The sequence below is a fragment of the Megascapheus bottae genome, chromosome 7 (genome assembly GCF_031878675.1).
Source record: "Megascapheus bottae isolate mThoBot1 chromosome 7, mThoBot2.hap1, whole genome shotgun sequence".
Lineage (NCBI taxonomy): Eukaryota > Metazoa > Chordata > Mammalia > Rodentia > Geomyidae > Megascapheus > Megascapheus bottae.
The window spans coordinates 34009060-34028090 of NC_143515.1; the positions used below are offsets into that span (position 1 = coordinate 34009060).

Here is a 19031-nt window from a genome sequence, read left to right on the forward strand (position 1 = left end):
TTAATAATTTCATATCTTGAAGTGATTAGAGTTAGCAACTCAGAAACTACTTTACTCTAGGAGTCAACAAATAAGTCAACTAGATCATAATATTTGGAGGACCTGAATGCAGTAAATAACCAGTACAAACGAGCATGCTAAGGGCCAAGATCCTATTTTCTTATGTGTGTGCATACATGAGTTCATGCTTGTTCTGGTACTTACTACCTCACATTCTTACTTAGCTTTTTCACTGAAGGCTGGCATTCTCATACTTGAGCCACACTCCCATTCCAGCTTTTTGCTGATTAATTGGTAATAAAAACTCTTGGATCTGTCTGTTCCAGACTAGGATTCTCAGATCTTAGGTTCCTGAGTACCTAGGGTTACAGATGTGAACCCCTGGCACCCTTGTTTTCCAAATATTGTTGTCTAATAAAAAGAACCAAGACACCTTGATAAATTATTGATTCCAAATCTTGGACAAAGGAAGATGAAAGATGAAATCAGAGCATCTTCTTGTACCATAAAGGAAGAATATACTTTAAAAATAAGAAGAATAGAAGCGGGTCAGAAATACAAAAGAGATTCTATCTTAAGGAATTCATAATGACCAAGTTGGAGTAACTTGAAAACAAAGCAAATAATGATTGTATTGGACTAGAACCAGGAAATAAAATAAATATCCAGAAGATGATACTGATATAAATAATTAGATAAATGGAGAAGGAACAGTGGTTTTCCTCGCAGAAGAATTTGAATTAATGACTACAGAATGAGGGAAATAGAAAATACTGTGGTCAGACACCACAGTAAATATTGTTGCAGACAAGGTCCATTCATAGATACTAAAATTGGCTTGCAGAAGTTTAAGGAGAAACAGGATGTTTGTGTAATCTGAAACAATACCTCCACTAAGAAATATATTAATTACAAAGAGGAAAATAATGACTTTGCCATGAAGAAATCCCATCAACTATTATCTGAACCAAATGGCTGAAGGTAAGATCACTAGCAACTGGAGACATAGCCTTTTCTTTGTGGTGTGATGCATTGGGATGGCATAATAACCCTTCTGTGATATTTGTATGAAGATTAAATAAACTCAGTCTAGGGTCATTTAACCTTTGAACCTCAGTACCTTTGAGCCAGAAAATTCTTTGTTGTAGGAACTGCCTTTGCACCATAAGATGGTTTACAGGATTGTCCCTAGCTGCTAGAAAACCAGCACAATCACTACCACTGCCAATATTCACAAAGTGGAGGACTGATCCAAGTAATTTGCAAACACTGTTTAGTACATATATGATCTTCCCCTTCAGAGGGAGAATTGTGAATGGATCTTGAATTGATTTTTTTGCCAGTCCTAGGGCTTGAACTTGGGGCCTGGGCACTGTCCTTGAGCTTTTTCAAGCCTAACACTCTGCTTTTTCTGTGTATATAATATCGAGTAATTGAACTCACAGTTTTGTGCATTGTAGGCAAACACTCTATTACTAGGCCACATTCATCTCCCTTGAACTGATTTTTTGTAGCATTGTGTTATTAGGGAGTGGGGGCTTTTATAGTGGTATGTGCAAACAATTCTGAAACCATGACTGAGATAACTGGCTCATGCCAGCATACCGAGTTTCTTCCATTGAGATGAAGACTCATGGATTTATTTTTTTAGGCCAAGGCTGGCCTCAAACTGATGTCCTTCTGGTCTCAGCCTTCAACAGTAGCTAGGATTAGAGGCATGAGCCACTGGCACCTGGATGGACTCATGACTTTTAAGATATATGTATTTGAATGTGTATTCATATGTATATTTTTCCAAGCTCTGTCTGCTAAAAGGACTATGCTCCCTGCAAACTATCACCCAATAGTAGTGAACAAAGACACTCCAATAACATACTGCTAGAAGAATCTACTCAGAGAAATAGCTAGCTGCAGAGCTGGGCAGAATAAATGCATGATGAGTTCTTTATTATGCCAGGAAGCTATCCTAATAAAAGGATTCCTACCTGCCAAATATGGGTCAATTTGAGTACCAGAACAGTAGGCATAGTAATGAGTATAAACCATAAAAAGATTGGGAATACAAAAGTGCTGCTGTGGCCCAAAGTGATAGAGCAGTAGCCTTAAGCTAAAAAACTCAGAGAGAGAGCCCAGACCCAGAGTTCAAGTCCCATAACGGAGAAAAAAAGTAGTGGGCATCTATGAGTCCAAACCAGTAATGCATGTATAAATACATTTGTAGGGGAGAAGAGCACTTTCTTTTCTTTGTATTTTTACTATTATTATTTTTTATTGTAATTAGTAAAAGGGTTACATGATATTTGCCAGATAGAAGGTGCATTAATTCACATACATTGATACCCTTTCACATGTCTTACAGTAGAATGAATGATAACAGATGAATGTGAACAGACTATAGAATATCATAAGTTAGTAACTATTACTGAAAAGTTGGTATCCAGCAAAAATCCTTATATGCCTAATATAAGGAGAGATTTTAATCGCAAATACTGTATTTCTATGTAGCCAAAAAGATCACGTACATATACTATCGAACTGACTAGGGTATCTGCAGGGATGGGTTTCCATGGTATAAGTCCTTTAAACAGTTAACAGACTGTTTAACAAAATGAATACCAGGAAGCTGATTTGCAACTAGTAAGTTTCCCCGAGTTCTTACTACTATACAGACAACATCTTGATGATGAAGTAATCAAAATCAACATCATCTATGATAGATAGATGGATATTATACACTTCCAGATGTGACACTGAAAAGATTATCAGACCAGAATGTATAACATGAACATTTGGAAAAAGCTTCAGATAAAACTAAACTAAAGGTATGTGAATTAATGCACCTTCTATCTGGCAAATATCATGTAACCCTTTTACTAATTACAATTAAAAAAAAGACAAAAAAAAAACTAAACTAAAGGTGTCCTTAATGTACTATGTTATCTCTCATCTCTTTTGCTGTCCCTTGGTTATCTCATATTGTTACAACATTTCACCTTGTTATCTGATATATTTTATAAATGCTTAATTGGTTATTTGAAATTGGATAGGGAAGGGGAGAAACCAAGATGAGCGGGGGTGGGGGGGAGGAAAGAGGGAATTGGGGACCATGACATGAGAAAGGGTATCAATGTTTGTAAAGTAATGCACCTTCTATCTGGTGAATATAATGTAACCCTTCTATTAATTACAATAAAAATATATGGAAAAAACTAAACTAAAGGAAAAAGTGAAGGCAGAGGATACAATAATGAGTCACAATTCTCAATGTATTTAAAAAATGATTATCAAATGGACAAGGAAGCTTAACAGACATTTCTCAGAAGTATAGATGACCAATAAATATGTGAAGAAATGCTTGGCCTGCTTAGCTATAAAGGAAATTCAAATTAAAATAGCACAGAGATTTCTTCTCACTTCATTAAGAATATCAACCACAACAAATGCTGGTGAGAATGCAAGGAAAAAGGAGTCCTAATACATTTTTGGTGGGAAGCTGAATTAGAACAACCACTGTGAAAGTCAGTGTAGAAATTCCTCAAAAAGAAGGGGTATCAATGTGTGAGAAGTAACGTACCTACCACTTGGCAAATGTAACTGTAACCCATCTATACATTACCCTGACAATAAAACATTAAAAAATAAATTCCTCAAAAAAAAATAAAAATAGCCTATAATTCAGGAATACTATTCTTATGCATTTTATCCAAAAGAACGTAAATCAGGGTACAATAAAGCCACCTGCATACCCATATTCACTGTAGCATTAGTCACATAGTGAAGTTATGGAAACAACCTATGTGTTTACAACCAACAAATAGACCAAGTGAATGTGATAATACATATGTGTGTATATACATGTATGGATATGTGATTATGTTTATATGTGATTAACTTTGCTCATCCATCAGGAATATTAATATTACATCATTTATGGTGAAATAGATGACCTGGAAAATCATATTTTATAAAATAAGCCAAGTTTAGAGAGACACTGGGCACATATCTTCTCTCATATCTGGGAGATAGACCTAAAATGTAAACATATATAAAAACACATACAAGGACATATGCATATGTATACAGTCAAACTGACTAACTATCGAGGGTCTGTGACTCATCTCTGACATGGAGATTTGACTGTTTTACAGCTCTTGGATCTCTTCATTCAATGGGACTGGTCAACCTACCTTGCTGACTATGGGCAGCCCAACTGCAAATACCTCCGGGTAAATCCAGTAACGGCTCTGACCCTACTTGAGAAGTGAGTACCTCTCCCAGTGGTTGGTGTTGGGGGCTGGGGAGTTGGAGGTGGAGTAGAAAGTATAAAAAGAAAATGTTCCCACTGCTGATACCTTGAAATACATCCTTGTTCTTAAAGTTACCGTGGGTCCTATCAGCCATTTCAGTTCTTGCTCTTAACAGGCAATTCTTCCTTTTCTTGTTTCTTGTGTCAGCATAATGGGTTAGCCTAACTGGGTAGCTAAAGAAGACAAAAGAAAAAAGGGATGGTTTAGTTGAGATCAAGCCATCTCCATAAGCTGACTAAGGCTGCTCTGCTGTTTGTGATATGATAGGCAGGGCAACACCACAGAGTAGTCTCAGAGCAGAGAATTCCTGAGAGTGATTGATACTTCCATCTGCCCAAAGTCCTTACTGCCAGAGTGAATTTCGTCATACTGATTGCCCCAACAATGCTATGTTGGAGGTGTCTGATTCTTGCCTAAAAATGGTCACTGGACAGCAAAGGTTGCTTTGCATAGTCTCTCCAGACTTGGGTCACTCCACTCTAGAACATCTCAGAGCCAACCAATGTATCACCTAGAAGCTGGAATCTGCTATATATTACATCCTGGCTCTAGCTTTTGCTAACCTAGGTGAGAGCTGGAAGGCCAGAAACCAACACCTATGTAAAAGGATTGCTTTCTCTTGCATTTGGAATGACTAGGCAATGTAGAAAGTCCACAAGTATGGCTAGTCAAGCTTCCTCAAATCCTAGGAAGGCAAGACCTAGAATCTATGGGATCTGAAGGAAGTCTTTCTCCTTCAGGAGGGTCAGAAGGAGTCCTTCTTACTATGCACTATGACAGAGGGAAAGAAAATAGAGATGGAGCATAGGCTATGGAGGGTAAACCAGACACAGGGAAATGTGATTGGAGCTAAGAGGTAGACTCATATCAAAGACTGTTGCTTCTATTTTAACGTTCTTTCCCGTGATTCTCTCTCCCAATAACTTTCCTTTCTAGGATCTCTAGAGAGTAAGTATATGATTTACTTGGGCCTTTTCTACCACTTCGAGGCAAGTCCTTCTAGTTTCCTCACTGACACTAATGACTACATTAAAATCCCTATCCTGTAAGTTGCCTTCATCCTGACAAACTAATCTACTAAACCAGCCTGGTGCCAACTGGCTGGATGCCTCCTCCTGAGAGTGACCCTTGACTCACCAATTCCTGTGGGGCTGGGAGTGGTGGTGGCAGGGATTTTTCCCTATCAACACCAGGTAAAGGAGTATTCCAACTCAGCTTTCTGGCATACTGGTTTGGAGCCCGAAATTCAGCCCTGACAGAAGAGAAACTGCTCATCCATGTGCTTCCTTCTTGGAAGTGGTGAGGCCAGTGGCTCTGGGATCTACAGTCAACAACTCCATGAAGATTACTCACTAGAGCCAATTCCTAATCCCAGTGTTCTCATGTTAACCTTTGAGTTGGTGCCCAAATGTTCTAAATGGCCTCTGAGATTACTTCAATTACTTCTCTTGGGAGTGCTTTACCTCTTTTTTCCTGAGAGTCTATAGGTCCAGAAAGTTCTGGCTCACTAGGCTAAAATAATTGACCTGACCAGCCTATAACAAAGTGATGTGTTTAGCCCTAGCAATCACAGGGTTTAACAGCTTCATTCTCAACACATTAGGGAAAAGGCTAATACACATCACTAAAATCCATATCTTCCAGCCTCGTAGGGATTTACCTGACCCATTCCTGCTTCCTCACCTAAGCTGTATCACTTAAGCTTGACAGTCTCTTCTTTTCAAGTTGAACCATCTTAACAAGGTAGTCATAAGAAGACACAAATACTTGCTGAAAACATTTCAGCACAAAAAGGAGGGCCCTGTGCCATCGAGAGGTGCCATAGCTAGAATAGAACAGAATCCTGAACTTGCACAAAGGGATAGGAGGTAGGAGGTTCACTTTTGGTTTGAGAACATTCCTGGGTATGAACCAGCTTTCCACCAACAGCCTCGGGGCATTTTAGTTTATTTTCATAGTGTTGAATTCAAATTCTAGGCCTTAATGGCCAAGAACTCCTAGGCTCTGGGACTTAAAAACTGCCTTCTTACTTTCTCCTACATAGTACAGAGCCTCCCTATGAGAGCTAACAGCCAGCTCTAGATGTCTGTCCCTGCACTGCTTCAGGGAGTCATAAAGTTAACAACTGAAGCGGGCATTAAACTGCATGTCCTGTGAATACAGAAAGTGTTTTTCTTCATTTCCTCTTTCTGTTTGTTTTGTGTTATTAAGATGAGTAGCATACCCAACAAAGGAAAAGGAATCCTTCTCTGGGATAATCTAAAATAGAGCCAGTTCTACAAACAACTCTACAAAACAAAATGTCATGAGGACCCTTATGCTTCTTTTCAACCAAGCCTGGTCAACTCTCTTCCTTCTTCCCAGCCAAGTACAAGCCTGCACATGTGGGTGGTGGCTCTGTGTTTGATGAGTAATTCCAGCCTGAAGAAATTACTTTGAGCTTAGACCAGGGAGAACAATGTCAGTTAGTTTTGGCTGTTACAGTCAACCACAGCCATATAGCTGTGGTTCCCATCATCAGAACCACCTTGTCATTTGAATACCTTTATGGAATGTATACATATATATATTCTAATATTTGTGTATATATATATGTTGATGGTGTGTGTGCACACACATGTGCTCACAGACATGTATATATGCCATACATACCATATAAATGCCTGCATGGGATCTCTGTTCTTGTGCTTAGCTGGTAAGCTGTCACTGTGCAAAAGCCAGCCCATAGAGGGGAATGAGGGAGACCTAAGTTTGGCCATAGACCTCTGGAAATATATCTTAGAGTCCTTTATACCCAACACCAGGTTCCTCCCCTTCCTTTTTCTAGCTTGTTGATATAGCCCAGAAAGCAGAGAAGTCAGAGAGCTAGCCCAGCTCTGAGGGCGGATAGTAAAGATTGGTGTATCCTAGTCTAGAAACAAACTGGTCTACATACTCTTCCTAATTCTCCTAACACTAGAGATAGCTGTAGATCTGGCTTGCAGTTAGCCATTGCCAATAGATGAAAGAGTTATGAGCCTTCTTTTTTAAAATGCTTTTATTATTATAAAGACGATATACATGGGGGGTTACACTTACATAACTCAGGTAAAAAGTACACTTCTTTTTAGGCAGTGTCACCTCTATGGGAATATGTTATAGGAATAAGTTTATTGGATTCTGTCACAGTGGCTTAGTTAGACTTGCAAGTTCAATGACTACCTCAGTCTAATCTTGACTTTCTTAATCCATGCTCCTGGTTAGGACTTTCTATTTTTGGCCAGTCCTGGGCTTGGGCTCAGGGCCTGAGCACTATCCCTGGATTTTCTCAAGGCTAGAGCTCTACCACTTGAAATACAGCACTACTTCTGGCTTTTTGCTACGTATGTGGTACCAAGGAATCGAACCTGGGTCTTCGTGCATGCTATACAAGCACTGTACCACTAGGCCAAACTCCCGGCCCCTGGTTAGGACTTTCTATCTGACAACACTATTGGCCAGAATTGCCCATTATTTTTGCTCTAGGAATATATCATCTGTGAAGTTTAGCATGATTGAAAAGTCAAAGATTTGAGAATACAAAGAACTCAAAGACTTCCTGTTTAAAACCCCGATTTGTCAAATAAAGAGGATGGCCTTGCCAAAGGAAAGGCTGCTGTCTTTCCTGCCTATTAGTTTTTACCCTGAGACAAAAAAAAAATAGTTATCCAAACTCTTAGAGTAATCAGCTAGGCTGGTCAGAAAGACACAGTGGCAAGAGAGTGATAGTGGGGGTGAGAATGATTGGAACATATTATAAACATGTGGAAAGGTAAGATGACATCTCCTTTTGTATAATGTAAGCTAATAAAGTTAAATAAAAAGACTGGCTGCCAGGTATTCATGTTCTCTTGGAACTGCATGTTTTAAGAGCATTTTTTTCTACTTCACCTTCCAAATACCATTTTTAAGGTCCCAAAAGGCTCCTGTAATTTTGAGTGGACCATAGCCATTCTGTAAGTCTCTTGGCTTCATAGAACAGCAGCATGTCTGCGTTCTGTAAGAGGCACACACCTGGAACCAAAAGGGGTTAAAGGGACGTAGGTGTGAAAAATAAAGGAGGTTAGCCCCTGTGTAAAACTGGTCTTCACTGTTTTTCAAATGATACCTGAAATGAGAAGGGATGTAGATGCCAGAGGAACAATTCCCTAATCAGTAGGTAAGTGCAGGCCTGACAGTAGAAATATTCTCAACTGTTCCATTCTGGGTAATGAGTAAGACACACCATGCCATCTTACCTTCTACAAGTTCTCCTTCCAATACCTCCTCAAATATCTTGCCTTCTTCCCCCCCCCCCTTTTCTGTTTAGGATGAAGGATACTAGCCGCAAGAACAATGTGTTTGCCCAGTTTCGGAAAAATGAACGAGACAAGCAGAAATTGATTGACACTGTGGCCAGGCAGCTCCGAGGACTCATCAGCAGCCACCATTCATGAAGGCTGCCACAAGCTCGCAGAGGTTGCTTGCTGCAGTTCCACGGCCTAGGACCAGCCAGGGCCGGTCCTACATCTGTGCATTCTTCCTCAAAAGAGAGCATATGTATTTTTTTATTAACCCGTGTACAGTATTCACATAGCCTTTCCCTACAGTACAAGAGGCATAAGAATAAGCAAATATACAAAATGTTGCTAGGCAGGGACTCAGGAGAAGTGATTACAACACTGTCTGTATTATCCTAGGAGGGTGGCATCATCAGTCTCAATGTGGTGAACCACTTTTCATCCATCTGTGGCCCTAGAGTTTAAATCTGGGACCCAGGAATTATATAAACCGAAAAGGTTGTTGGGCTGGGAAGGTGAGGTGAGTAAGCAAAAAGATAACAAAATATATCCTGCCGGCTCTTGGGTGCCCCATTCACCACATAGATAAGGAAATTGATCTTTCCTGTCACCAAAGGACCTGGGAAACATTACTGCTTAATGACACTAATTACAGCACACAATTCTACATGTCCATCTCCTCTGCCTGCTGACTCTCGGTGATGAACAGGCAGGGCATGTGTCAAGAGGACAGGTTCAATCCAGCCCCTAAGGGTGGCAGTTTTTTAACACAAGACCTCTACTGCTTATTTTTCTGGGTTAACATAGCTGAATGGGAAGCAATCAAACTTGGACTCCATGGTGAACTGCAGGTTGCTTTCGTACTGGGAGTGTTGAGTCTCACTCTGCCTAGGGCATTTGTGTAGATCTCAAAAGCCAATTTGAATCAGAGCTCTGGCTCCTCATTCATCTCATTCCCTTCTGTCATGGCGAGAGCACTTGATTCAACCGGTCAGCAGTTATAAGTTTTCACAGAGAGTATTAGACTTGTTTCCTCCAGCAACATCACTGAAATCAGTTGGATCTCCTATGCCTGAAAATAGCCCCTTACACTTTGAGAAATCTACTTAATGTTGTTTTCAAAACAGCATTCTTTCCACCATCTTTAAAGGAAATAGCACTAGCTCTGCACCATAGGCTCAGCTGTGGCTATACTAGCTACCTGGAGTAATAAAGCCACTGCCACCATGAAGTTTGATGGCCAACTATGGCTCAAACAAATGTTTACTGAATTACATGCTGGATACATAGCGCTTCCTGCTCAAGCTCAAAGCTTCCATCTTTTTCTGAGAGCCCCAAGGCCATCTTTTGGGCTCTTCTGAGAACAATTGCCTGTAATCCTCTCCCCCACACTCAGGAACCTGGACTTAAGTTGGAGGCTATAATCACTGTCACAGATGGACTCCTGAAACTTCATGCAAGGACTTTCCTGTGAGGTCAGCCTGAGAAACCCACATACTAAGACACTGCAGGAAGATGTTACCAAGGCAACTGGGAAGAATATAGCTAAATGAGCTTCAGCAAGCAGTGAAAGCTACCATTATTTCCACCTTGGATTACTGGGAGTAAAGATTCATCCAACAGAAGTCTCATACCTTTCTTGGCTACTGAGTTGCTTTGGGGGAAAGTAGGACTTCCTTTTTTGTTCCTACTCCTATCCACATCATATCCTACCATATCTTGACAACTACTGGGGAAGAGAACATGTACACAATTGTACAACCTCCTCAACACTGGAGAAACAAGACAACAAAAGTGTTCCTGTAGAATCTTACCATGACTCATTCTGTCCCAGAGTTTTAGGATGAGAGTCCCAGAACAACAATACCACTTAAAACTTGTCAAGGGTTTGGCAGCAAGACCAGATGGCATCTCCAAACCATGAATTTTGTTGAAAAGGATGAGAAATAATTACACTAACTTGAATTCCTATTGCTTGAGAACTAATGTCCCTTCCTTCACTAGTATTCATTTTTCAGTAAATCTCTTCACTTTCAGTGCTCGAGCTCTGGAGAGAATGGAAAAAAAGTCTCAAGCTTGTTCCAGGCTTTCTTGAGGTATTATTACTACACTGCGCAATTTCTACCCTGAAAGAACCATACTGTGGAGGAAAAGGGAATGGGGTGGAGGAATAGAGGCTGCTCTGTACTGTCTTCACAAAAGACAAATGCTTATTCAAGTGCAAGACTTATATGGCTGTGCTTTAGGGTGGGTGGGGGGAGGTTATCTGCTCTTCTCTCTCATTCTGTCTATATTCTAACAAAACAAACAACAAAACATGCTGCTTATGAGTGGTATTAGAGATAGAACTATTGGGGAAGCAGGGAAGATTTAAAAATAAATAGAAAGGCCAGGAGTTTGGCCTAGTGGTAGAGTGCTTGCCTCGCATGCACAAAAACCCGGGTTTGATTCCTTGGTACCACATACATAGAAAAAAATCTGGAATTGGTGCTGAGGCTCAAGTGGTAGAGTTCTAGCCTTGAGAAAGTCCAAGGACAGTGCTTAGGCCCTGAGCTCAAGCCCAGGACTGGCAAAAAAAAAAAAAAATAGGGTCCAGGAATCTCAATGTTTTTTGACTCAGTAAAGTAGGACATTTTTAGTTTTATCTGTATACCCATAGCTGAGTTAACACCTAAGGAGACTGGTGCCTATACCCCTCAAACTCCACAGATCTGGCTTCAAATGCCTATATACCTAGAAATTCCCTGGAGGGCCTCAATAGAGCAATAAAGGGATGTGAACATGGATGTCTTCTGATCACCATGAAACTTTGGTCAGGTTCTTGGGAAAATAAGATCTATGTACCTGAAGAATCTGAGACCCCACTAGATACCAGTGATCATAGAAGCAGTTTGCTTAGTTTTAGCATCATAAGAAAATCTCTTTAGGCAGACTAGGTGAAGCTGTTGGAATTAGGACAAACAGGACCTGAACATTAGAATGAGCAGAGTGCCTTTTGGCAAAGGGAATGCACAGCTTCCAATGTTCCCTAGGGATTTCGTTGCATATAGGCCTTACAGTCTCCCAATTCTCAAAGTTGTTCTAGATTCTCTATACTTGCTCAACAAGTCCTACACATGGGAGAGTATTGGCACATGCCTCTGAGTGCATGCTCTGGAACAGACTTCAGAACCCCTCTCCCTGAGCTTCCTTTGTGTGATTGTCTGTTTCTATTGATTCTTCTCTCTTCTTTCTTCCTTCTCCCTCCCTCCTTTTCCTGCTTTCTTCCTTGTCTTCATTTTTCTTTGCCTAAATTTGTAATTACTTTCCACTATTGTGTTGGGAATGGCCTTTGATTTTGCACAAAGTTACATTTATGGGGATGATTTAGTAAAGTCCATTTTTAGCTGTAAAGGGAGCTTTTTCCTCTAAAACTCACTAGTAAAGCTACTGCAACAAATGGGCCGCACGGCGAAGGATAGCTCCTCTGTGGAAAGAGCATGTTTGTTCTTCTTGTACATTTTCCTCTTTTAACTGCTATTAAACAAGAGAGCCTACATACTTGTTTCAAAAGCCAGTGTTGTCTCCTGGGTGTTTTATTTTCATCCCTTTACACAGTATAGCCTTGGTTGATAACAGACAGCGGATGGCAGATATTGTGTTCTCACTCAGCCAGACTGAGGACTAGAGCAGGCAAGGGTCTGGTATGGAGAAGAATCCTTGCTACCACATATAACAAGGAGCCATGCTTGTGGCCTTAGAAATATCTCTAGCCACAGGATTATGTTTCCTTGTCTGTGTCACTGACACTGGCACCATCATCATCACAAGGAATTACTTGTGAAATTTCTGATCTGCATAGCATATTGGGCTGGGCGATAAGGAATCCAACATGTTTTGAACTCCAGCCCAGCGTGGAAAGATTCCCAGCCAAGATGCAATGATATAATATTATCTAGAGAAAAGCCAGCCTGCAGCAGGCAGAGAGATTAGATTGTTTAAACCTCAGTAGAAGAGCAACAGACATCCCAGATTAAGGAGGGCAGCACAGAGAAAGCATGTTTCATTAGCTGGGCCTTGAAGAAATGTACTAAATTACGGGAGTATTTGAGATGCAGATGATCTTGCCTTAGAAGGCAAGGTTGGCTCAAGCCTAGGATATGCTGGGAGAAAGACTGTATATCTGGAATCATGGTTAGATGAGAAATATCTGAGCGGCCAGCCCTGCTTGGTTCCTCAGGCTGCCATGGAAACCATGGGATGGGCTGGAAAGAATGTCTTCAGTAACAAGGCTGATTCCTGAAGCTATGTCTGCTGCCAGAGTAACCTCAGGTTTCATCTCTGCAGTGCCACTGCAGTGCTGGATAACTTGGAACAATTAGCTAACTCTTTAAATCTTGGGATCCTCATCAGTGACCGTAAGCTGTCAGTCTCTAATTTACAGGCATGTTGTGAAATGTCAGGAAGAGTTGAATGCTTAGCGAGTCCCAAACCACAGCATATGCACTGTTAGAGGGCTCCTCCTTCCAGTTCTAAAACACCCCACCACTGAACATTGGGCAGATGTGTCCAAACCTGCCCCGCCTTCAGGCTTCCTTACCCCAAAGCTAGTACAGGATTGTCAGGACCTCAGGCTCCTCAAACCTCTATATAAGAAAACTGGGACAAGCCAGCCTCCTCTCTCTGAGTAAAGCCAGTCCTCTGAGGAAAACTTACCCCTCAGCATCCCCGGAGCATTCTCAGTTCTCACTTGAGTGCTTCCTTATACTTTTACTTCCCAGCACTCAGAAATTCCTAACCAGGGTCCCGAAACCTTTAAAATGTGGGTATGTATATTATACACCTGTACATACAGGTTTTCATTCACCCATTCTTTTTTCTGGGAAGGAGATTTATGGTTTTCATCAATGCCTAAAATAATTGTGACTAAAATACTGTAAATAATAACCAAATCTCCTTTGAAATGTCAATCTCCTTATGAGGAAGATTCGGAAGCTCTGATACCTCCTTTTCCTGCCTCCTGAAGTTCAAGTCAACTTTCAAAACCCATTACTGGATCACCCACCTTTTCTAGGATACCCAAATGGAAACCCAGGTCACACCAAAAGATGAGTTCAGCCGCTGCTCCTTGCAGGTATTCTGCACACCTGAAATTCACAGGAGTTTATCTCAACTGTTTGGGAGATGTCAAATGAGAGTCCGTACAGACCAGTTGCCAACCTCTGGACACAGCCTGCCACAACTTCTACTCCAAGGTCTTATAAACAGAGAGGGATGTGCAGCTCCTGTGGTGTGCTCAGAAGGGCAAAACAACCCCAGGGAAGGATGAGAAGCAGTCATCAGCTGGTCCCTTTTCTCACAGCAGAGTTTCTTATCTGCTTTCCTGGCAGGTGAGGGTGGGGAATAGTGCCTGGGAGATAAGAGGAGACAGAGAGAGAAAATGCCAGACCCTTTCCCTAGAGTCCTCATTTTGGGTTTAATGGACAGCATTCTGTGGGGAATGAGAGCGCCTCTAAGCCCAAGGGACCAGAAGACAAAGGCTCTTGAGGAAGTGCTAGGAGGAGGAGGAGAGAAGTGAGGGCCAGGGCATTGTGTGGGAGAGTTCCCCCTCTATCTCTTTCAATCACTGCTAGGGTTAGGGTTACCCTGCATTTGGGGCCCCAGCTGCTTTGTGGGGTCTGACATCAGCCTTTGTGATGGTAATAGGGGGGCCCCTGAGGGGGCACCCCTTCGATTGCCAGCCCTCAGCAGCTTCCAGACAGGAGTGAAGTGCCTGTTCCCTCAGGGAGGGGCAAGCTTGTGGGCCCAGAATTGGATCCAAGACAATTGCCCCCTCCCAGTTTGAATCTACTGCTAAGTGTACTTCCAGGCCCAAGCCATGACCTTCCTCTCTCCAGAGCTCCAGAAAAGGAATGGAATCTTAACATTGAGAAGCTTTTCTGGCCCGAAACAATCCTCCCATTCTCTAGGCTCAATGATGGGTCTATTCCCTCCTATAAATGGGTCTCGCAATCTTCAACTTTTACCTTTGCTTCTAAGGGTAATTAATTGGCTCTCCCTCTTGTTCTCCCCACACTCTCTCCTCTCTATTACAAGGCTCAGGTTAAGCTGGGTAGATGGCTTTTTTTTTCTTTCTATTCCATGGGGTGCTTATTTTTAAAGCTGGTGGAGTAAGGCCCTGCCCTCCTCAGTGAACCTCTTCCCCAGGGAAGCCTGCTAAGGAAACCTTTTCCGGAAAGGGTCCCATGGCTACACCAGCTAAAAGGCTTCTTAGGTCTCCAGTCCTGATTGGCCAGTTCACATGTTTTTCTTAGATGTGTTTCTAAGGTTTTAGGAAAGAAAAGGTAAGAGTCTCAGGGGCAAAATGGATGTTAAATGTGAACTAGACTTCAGAGGAATATGCAAGAGACATGAGACAGATTAAAAGATCAAAGAGCCTTTTTTTCTTCTGTTTTAGGGAGGCAAGGTGAAGAAAAGTTATAAGCCTTCAGGTTCAGGACAACTAGAGGACAACAGAAAAACAAAAATGAAGCTAAGGGCATGAATCACACAAGCAGGAAGTTGAGCCTGAGACCCTAGGAATTTCTGGTTGTCTGTGAACTTGTCTGGTGCTTAGATAATGAGTTCTTCAATGGTAGGAGCAATACACTCCTGTCGGAATCCTCTGCAGCATCTGGCCAAACAAGTGTCCTGGCCACTCATGACTAAATGAATCTCCATTATGGTAGAGACAGTTTTAAGCAAAGTAAGGGATACTGACAGCAGTAATGCCTGTGGGATGAATATTCTGTCACTGATATTATTATTACCATTTTATTTGTTGATCATCAGGCTTGAACTCAGGGCCTGGTCGATATCCAAACTACTCCCTACTACTTTGAGCCACAGCTCCACTCTTGGATATATTTTTAAATTATGCATTAATTGGAGATAAGAGTCTCACAGTCTCTCCTGCCTGGGCTGGCTTCAAATCAAGATCCTCAGATGCCAACCGCCTGATCAGCTAGGATTACAGGTGTGAGCTCCCAGTGCCTCGTTTCACTAGTGTGGTTAAGATTAGAACATTTGGTATGGAATGGACAAACCAGCTTTTAGTCACTTTGGCTATAGTTTTGGAATTCTCTACAAACTCATGCCATTCTGGTTTTATTATTTCATGAATAGACGATGAATTTACTTGATCAATTCTTAATTGATATTTTAGAATGTTCTAAGTTTTTTACTATTAGAAATAATATTCTAAGATATTTGTCTGTACCTTTGCTTACTGGCTTATATATTTCTGATAAGATATTTGAGAAGAATTTATTGGATAACTGGTTAACAACTGTAAATATAAATGTTAATGGAGTTTTTAAAGTAATTTGTTTTCACTCTCTTGAATAAGACATGAATCTGTTTCTCTATATATCCTCAGCTTTAAATTAACAGCAGTATTTTTTAATCTTGCTAATATAATGTTTATGTAAAAATGAATGATTTCCCTTTATTTACATTTATGTTTCTTTGTAATGAGTTTAAGCATTTATTTGCAGTGTTGGTCATTTGTATTTCTTCTGGTATGAACTGGCTACACAGATATCATATCTTTTTAGAAAACATTAGAGTATGTCCAATATTGATTTGCAGCACTTCATGTGAGGGATTTTAACTTTTTGTCACTTGCATTGTAAATATTTTTCCTACTCAATCTGAGTTTCTTCCTGGTCTGTGTCAGTTAGAACAAAAAACCCAACTCATCAAAGGAGATTTATTGACTGAAGGTGCGGAAGTAATTCAGGGTTACTTTGATTCAGTGACTGAAACATGTCAAAATCCTGTTTTCTTTCTTTCTCTCAGCTCTGCCTGTTCTAGTAACAAGGCCACCCAAGTCTAAATAGTTGTTCCTTGGCTGGATCTCGCACCCCCACATTACACTATGCAGAACCTGACTTTAGTGGCTCTCTTGGGAAACAAACATTGGATTCCATAAGCCTTCAGCGCTTGCACCTCTAAATTGGAGTATATGCCATGTGCTTTGATCAGGATCATGATGTGGTTGTATTGCTGTGGCCAGGGTTACCGAACCAACCACTGAGGCGAGGGCAGCAAGGATCCGAACCTGAGGAAGGAAGTGTACATGTGGGGGAGGCAGAAAGAAGAGAGAGGCAGCCACCAACATTCATGGCATGATGTTTGTTTCTTGTTTTGTCATGTAGGTTTTTGTTTATAAAATAGCAATTCATCAGACTTTTTTCTTTATGATAATTAGATTTCGTGACATCTTTATGCACTTCAGAATTACAGAAGCATTGGTTTGTATCTTTTCTGGTACTTCTTTTTAATCTATTGCTTATCTATTTAGGAAGCATAGCATCATTGAATCACAGATTGAATTCCCATTTATTCTTGGATCTACTTCTGGACTTTCTGGTTCCATTGTCATTCTGTTTCTAAGCCATTGTCACATTTTAATTGCAATATCCTGCAACCTGCTTTGATAGCAAGTTGTATTCTGGGTTACTTTTTTTTTTAATTGTCATACATTTAGCATACACTATATTTGTTTCTTTTAGGATAATCTCATTTTTTTAAGTTTTCAAAGTTCTATTATGAAGTCAGGCACCAGCAGCTCACTCCTATAATCATAGCCACTCAGCAGGCTGAGATCTGAGGATCAAGGTTAAAAGCCAGTGCAGATAGAGCTGAGAGGCTCATCACCAATAAACTACCAAAAGAGCCACAAGTGGAGCTGTGACTCAAGTGGTAAAGCACTAGACTGGGCAAAAAGAAGCTCAGGGATGATATTCAGGTTTAACCCCTGAACTAGAAAAAAAATCTGTTGTGATTTTGAATAAATGTTATACTGATTTTGTAAAATAATTTAAAGATAGATGGCATGTTGAAGCTGGTAAAGGACAGTGATAGAGGGAATGAGACTGATTGGAATATATTGTCTACAAGTGTGACAATGTCACGACGACTACCCCTTTCTGTTCCTAATGTATGCTAATAAATATTTTTAAAAGATAAATGACATCTTTGTAACACAAAGCCTGTCCATGTAATAATGGAGAACTTCAGATTTCTTAGACAGATTCAACATTTTCTGCAATGGGATTTTTTCTTATGTCCTATTTAGTACAATTGTAGATACTTCTTTTTTGTTGTTGCTACTATGATGTACATTCCCTCTTTGTTTTCATTGCACAAGTAAAATGTACACATGAATCAGATTGACAAAATCTGCAAGTTTAATGTTAGTGAGTCTGAATAAGGATGTGGAGGAACACAATCTCAAAGGAAAGGATAAATTAATTCAGCCACTTTAGACAGCAATTTGGTGGTGAATATCCAGATGCTTGTCTATAATTCAGAAATCCAGGAGGCTCTGGAAACTCAAAGTACTTTCTTAATTCCAAGGTGCACATACATAAACACATATAAATGTATATGTGTATCCTTATGTACATATATACACAGATAAGATACATACATTTATAAATACACATAAAATATATTATATACTGTAAATGTATCTATGTAGTTCATGTTTTATAGATATTGCTACTTTCTAGTACTTTCTGTACTAGTTTATACTCAAACAACACAGGAGAGTGACTATATCTGCCCACACCTACTAAGCTGGAATGGAGAGAACCAGCAACCTCATTTGCAATTGCCAATTTGAGTTAAGTGGAATCACTATTCCTCATCTTCCATTTGTATTTACTTTATGAAATTTCATTATTTTCACCAGTTAGACATGTATTCAGCTACAAGTAGTTAAAAGGAGACCTATTACTGTAGTTAGTAATAAAGAAGAACTTTATCGTTGAGTTTCAGGGATGGTATTTTGGTTTTTGACATAAGAAAAAAATCTGAAGGCTTAAGCGTAAGCAATAGAAAACAAGAGCAACTGAGCAAGGGGAAGTCACAGGCATTTGTTTTATTTTATATTTATTTTGTTAGTTTTCTGTCCTGTTGTCCATGATTGTCCTTTTCTAAGGAAAGGAAAGCTTCTTCCTCTCCAGACACCAGATGGAAGGAAGAAGAAAAGGAAAAGGACAGAGGAATGCAGGAACTGAATATCCTACTTTTTTTGTTACATTATATTACTTCACACGCATTGAATATCCTACTTTTAGAAGTCATGATATCCATCTTTCTTTAAGTTTACATATTCATTTCTCTAAAGTTATACTTTCAATATTGTTTAAATTTAATCTAGAATTATCTTTTACCTCCTCTTCCATCTTATTGGTCAGAACTGGATCACAAGACCACCTGCAGCCCAATCACTGCTTGGTAAGGTGCAAAGGTGCCTGCTTGCTCTGTAAGCCCCACAAGAGTGGGAAGTTGTATTCTCAAATTTATCCCCAATGACAAGAGAAGTTTTGATGCATAGTTCAGTAATTGCCAAGTAAGGTGCAAGAATGAAAGGCTACTTGGAGTGAGAGTGGAACAG

General features: G+C 40.3%; 1 protein-coding gene across 1 annotated transcript in view; it reads left to right on the plus strand.

The window, feature by feature from the left end:
* Exoc6b (exocyst complex component 6B) overlaps positions 1 to 11337 on the plus strand; it is a 457316-nt gene extending 445979 nt beyond the window's left edge. Inside the window, exons 21-22 of the mRNA XM_090336705.1 lie at positions 4149 to 4261; positions 8635 to 11337. Of these exons, the coding sequence (XP_090192831.1) occupies positions 4149 to 4261; positions 8635 to 8761 (240 nt within the window). The 3' untranslated portion in view covers positions 8762 to 11337. The remainder of the gene's footprint in view (positions 1 to 4148; positions 4262 to 8634) is intronic.
* Positions 11338 to 19031: the final 7694 nt, after the last annotated feature.